At 51.4% G+C, this 4,982-nt stretch overlaps 1 protein-coding gene across 1 annotated transcript; it reads left to right on the forward strand.

Annotated features, from left to right (window-relative positions):
- The first annotated feature begins 2,096 nt into the window (after positions 1 to 2,096).
- LOC120704021 (zealexin A1 synthase-like) lies at positions 2,097 to 4,576 on the forward strand. The gene is made up of 2 exons (XM_039988260.1): positions 2,097 to 3,175; positions 3,513 to 4,576. Exons 1-2 carry the CDS (start codon positions 2,279 to 2,281, stop codon positions 4,161 to 4,163), a joined length of 1,548 nt encoding a protein of 515 aa, XP_039844194.1. The 5' UTR covers positions 2,097 to 2,278; the 3' UTR covers positions 4,164 to 4,576.
- The last annotated feature ends 406 nt before the right edge of the window (positions 4,577 to 4,982 follow it).

Below are 4,982 nucleotides of genomic sequence, written 5' to 3' on the forward strand. Positions count from 1 at the left end.
GAGAAAGCAGGTGGTTGATGTCCAGTTTCGCCTCCACTAGGTCCGCCCCTGGTGCCAACCGTGACAGTACAGTGGTTGCTACGGCGTATATATAATTTAGTCGACAACCAGCACATTGTCGTGCATAAACAGTGGCATATTGCTGTTGATCTCATTAGTCGTCCGAATCGGCATCTATTTGGTGCAATATTCTTGGAGCGTCACTGCGTCCAAACCTTGTCGTTTTGGAGGAGGAGGGGGCAAAATAAATGTCAGTTACTCCGGCCAATGCCTGCTGTCTTCGGGTACCGTTTCGTAAACGATTGCATTTGACTAATGAAGCTTGTCTTACTCAAGACCAATGTTTAAAATTGCGGAATATTAAATTTAGCGGAAGTCTCAGCAAAGTGTTATAGGCGCTATAGTGGGCGTTATAGCGCCACTATAGCTCCACTATAGCGTCAGCTTTATGCAGTAGCGCCAACTGCTTCTGACCGCTATAGCGGCACTATTTCCACACACGCTATTTTTTTTACATAATTAAGAATTAAGAAATCATCATGATAAGATGACATAATTCATACTTCATAACGACATACCTCATAAGTTGCATACTGTCATACACTCATACTCAGTTACTATAGTAACTGTCAAACAGTCATATACTAATAAGTTCTGATAAACAGATAAACTGATAAAGTACTAAGAAAGATTAAAACTCTAAAGTTTAAAGACTTCAGTACACAGCAGGTAGCAGCGCCGCTATATGATACGCTAGGCTATTCCATTTAGCGGTGTTATTGCGTGCTATAGCTGCGATAGCGCCCATAGCGCAAAAATGTGCAATATCATTGCGACAGTTGTTTTTGGACGCTATAGCAGTGCTATTTTTTACAATTGCTCAAGACACAAAATTGCCGATAATATATGTGACCAATTACGGTCCTGTCACGACTAAAATAGTGCAGTGCAGTAAAGTCCCATGTACTAAATGAAAACAAAATGAGGGAGAGATGCACATTCAGAATGCATGTCACAGCTTATTAACATATTTTCCAAACAAAATACTATAAAATTTGTACGAAGATCATTGTAAAAGAGCTCAATGTATTATAGCTGTGAACATAAATGTACTAATAATAAAGAAATAAGCCGCTTTACTAAATTGACCTATATATGTACTCCCTTTGGTCTTCACAGGCCGATATGGGTAGCAGCTTCCCAAAGTTCGACCAGGGCCTCCATTTTTTTTTGAAAGAAAGGGCCTCCAAATTTGAAGCCCTCAAAATTGGGTGAGACAGTAGCACTGTAGCACATAGCACTCACCGATTAGCAACAACCATTAGTCAAACCTTTCCCCATCCCACCTCTTCCTCTCCTCGTCTCTCCAAGTCTCTTTCTGTCTATGCTCAACCAACCGTTACTCTGTCCTATTGATACCATTCTAATTAATTTTCCAGAATGATAATGTTTTATTTTGAATGGAGAAATGATAATGTTGGTGGCAATGGATTTATCCTCTCACATCCTCGTACATTTCTTCCTTCTTTTTATTCCAAAAGCTCGAATTGGGGCCGGAGGGGCGATTAATTTTTGAAAGTATAATAAAGAGTTCATTTCAATACCAAAGGGATGGTGTTTTGCAGTTCAAGTTACGGAGTAAATAACTGTTTGCAGATTACTTCCTTACTCTTTTAGCATGATCACCTAATGCATTTCTTATTATTGTGAGAAGGTATGTTGCAGTTGTGTAATGAAAAATAACTTTGGTTGCGGGCATTTTGAATACAGGGCCTCCTTTTGTGTTCGGCATTGGAGGTCTAAATTCCTTGATTTTTAAGGGACGACCGGAGATCTTAGTAAATGTTCAATGTTTCTGTGTTGTTAGATCCAATTTTAAATTTTAGCCGTCAAGTATTTTCAAATTATTTAGTTTGAAAAAAAATCATATGTTCGGGTTTTGGAAATTGCTCCGGTAAACTGATTTTACAAACATATTTTTTATTTGAAGATAGTGGTTAAACTCTGTCCATGACAACCCAAAAAAGATAAAACAGAAGATAAGCATGTGTGTAAGTGTAAGCCTTGTCTTTGCTCCACGACGCATCTGTGAATCATCCAAACATTTGGGTGCTTCCCCTACAAAAAGGCACCACAAGGGCCTATAATTTGGCCTCCATGCAGCAGCTGGTGGAAGACTCCATCCCAGCGACACCCAAGTTATTACAAGCACGAGCATAAAGTGGCAAGCCGGCAATGTCGCCATAGCTGGGCTTGGAAGCATCATTGGCACACAACAATGGAAGACCATCACTACCTCTACCTCGGCTTGGCCCTGGTGTCTCTGCTGCTCGCCGTGATCGCTAAGCACCGGCGCGGCCAGGCGCACGGCCGCCATGGCCTGCGGCTGCCGCCGGGGCCGTGGCAGCTGCCGATCATCGGCGGCATGCACCACCTCGCGGGCCAGCTCCCGCACCGCGCGATGCGGGACCTGGCGCGGCGCCACGGGCCGGTGATGCTGCTCCGGATCGGGGAGGTGCCCACGGTGGTGGTCTCGTCCCGGGAGGCGGCGCGCGAGGTGATGAAGACGCACGACGCCGCGTTCGCGTCGCGGCCGCTGAGCGCCACCGTGCGCGTGCTCACCAACGGCGGCCGGGACATCATCTTCGCGCCGTACGGGGAGCACTGGCGCCAGCTCCGGAAGGTCGCCATCACGGAGCTCCTCAGCGCGCGGCGGGTGCTGTCGTTCCGCGCCATCCGCGAGGAGGAGGTCGGCGCGATGCTGCGCGCGTGCGCCGCCGCCGCCGCCGCCGCGGCGCCCGTCGAGATGCGCGCGCGGCTGTCGGCGCTCGTGTCCGACGTCACGGTGCGCGCCGTGATGGGCGACCGGTGCAGGGACCGCGACGTGTTCATCCGGGAGCTCGACCGCTCCATCGAGCTCGGGGCGGGGTTCAACCCGGCGGACCTGTGGCCGTCCTCCCGCCTCGTCGGCTGGCTCAGCGGCGCCGTGCGGCACGCCGAGGAGTGCCGCGACACGGTGTACGGGATCCTCGACGGCATCATCAAGGAGCACCTGGAGGCGCTTGAAAGCGGCGCCGGCGAGGCCGAGGACCTCCTCGACGTGCTGCTCAAGATACAGAAGGATGGCAGCCTCCAGATCCCGCTCGACATGGACGTGCTTAAAGCTGTCATCTTTGTAAGCACTCTTCGCTTACTCGTTCCAATTACAATTACGTGATAATTAATCACAGAATTTAGATGCCACTGCACGCGGCAAAATCACAAGGATGTTTCTTTCTCGCGTCAGTTGGCAGCTTGCGAGAGCTTGGCCCAGCTGATGATCAGACATGCATCTTAATCTTATCTTTACAGTCCAAAACAAAACTCTGTGATAACGCAACAAAAGATTCAACTGTAGTGGCCTTCTGCATCAGGCCCCAATGTTCTGTCTGAATCCAACACTCGATCACGTGCGCCGGCATAACGCGACCCGACGCGCTGACCACTCCTGAATCCTGATCTCTTCCCTGCAGGACATCTTCGGCGCCGGCAGCGAGACGTCGGCGACAACGCTGGAGTGGGCCATGGCGGAGCTCGTCCGGAACCCCAAGGCGATGCGGCGGGCGACGGCGGAGGTGCGCGGGGCCTTCAGCGCGCGCGGCGCGGTGTCGGAGCACGCGCTCGGCGAGCTCCCGTACCTGCACCTCGTCATCCGGGAGACGTTCCGGCTGCACACGCCGCTGCCGCTGCTGCTGCCGCGGCAGTGCCAGGAGCCCCGCCGCGTGCTCGGCTACGACGTGCCCCGGGGCGCCACCGTGCTGGTCAACGTCTGGGCGCTGGGCCGCGACGAGCGGTACTGGCCCGGCGACCCGGAGGCGTTCAGGCCGGAGCGCTTCGAGGCCGGCGCCGACGCCGGCGGGGTGGAGTTCAAGGGCGCCGACTTCGAGCTCCTGCCCTTCGGCGCCGGGCGGAGGATGTGCCCCGGGATGGCGTTTGGGCTCGCCAACGTCGAGCTCCCGCTCGCCAGCCTGCTGTTCCACTTCGACTGGGAGGCGCCCGGCGTGGCTGACCCCGCGGAGTTGGACATGGCCGAGGCGTTCGGCATGACCGCGAAGCGGAAGGCCAACCTCCTGCTCCGCCCCGTCCTCCGCGTGCCCGTGCCCGTGCCCGTGCCCGGTGTCTAGTCGCCGTCGCCGTCGCCGGCGAGGCTATGGATTGCTCATTGCTCGTCTCTTGTGTCAGTGTGTCGGTGTGCTCCTGCCGATGTTTTGGACACCGGCGGCGGCCATGGTCTGTAGGAGTGGTATCTGTTTGCCATGGGCCGGCTCTATAACCTGTCATCAGTGCAAGACTGATAGGTCCAAGCCCATCTAGATAATGAATGGGCTGATTTACTTGGACATGGGCTTTTAAATGATTGGAGCAAGCGTGGACCGGAGGTGGCGGTCGGAAAGTCCAATGGCTCGTGGACCTCTTCCAACTCGGCATGGAATTGAATTTGTTTCAGGCCGTATGGGCCTCTGACAAGCCAGAATTCCTGTGTATCTTCCAGAAAAAAAATTGCATACTAAATATATTTGTATACTATTGTTAGGCACATGAGGGATATATTTATGTGCTATGTTTCTACTATAGATGAGCGAACTAAAGAACATGCTATAAGTTATAGAATAGAAACATAGCTTGGCGTTATATAGAATCAATTTTCATCTCCCACCCTATGAATTTAGAGTAGGCTTATATCTAGATTTTGGAATGTGGTGGGATGTCAAATTCTAAGTCAAATAGCCAAATTTATTAAGTAGATTTTAATTCCTCCAAAATAAGAGGATCCAAACAGCCTCTAAATGGTCTCTCTGTTGGTGTTTTACCATCAGGTTCTCCGAGGGGTATCTCGAGGAGAGTGGTTATGAGTAGGGACTCGCCGAGATCAGAACGCGATGGTGCAAGGAACACAAGGATTTAGACAGGTTCGGGCTGTCGGAGCGTAATACCCTATGTCC

The sequence above is a fragment of the Panicum virgatum genome, chromosome 4K, assembly GCF_016808335.1.
Source record: "Panicum virgatum strain AP13 chromosome 4K, P.virgatum_v5, whole genome shotgun sequence".
NCBI lineage: Eukaryota > Viridiplantae > Streptophyta > Magnoliopsida > Poales > Poaceae > Panicum > Panicum virgatum.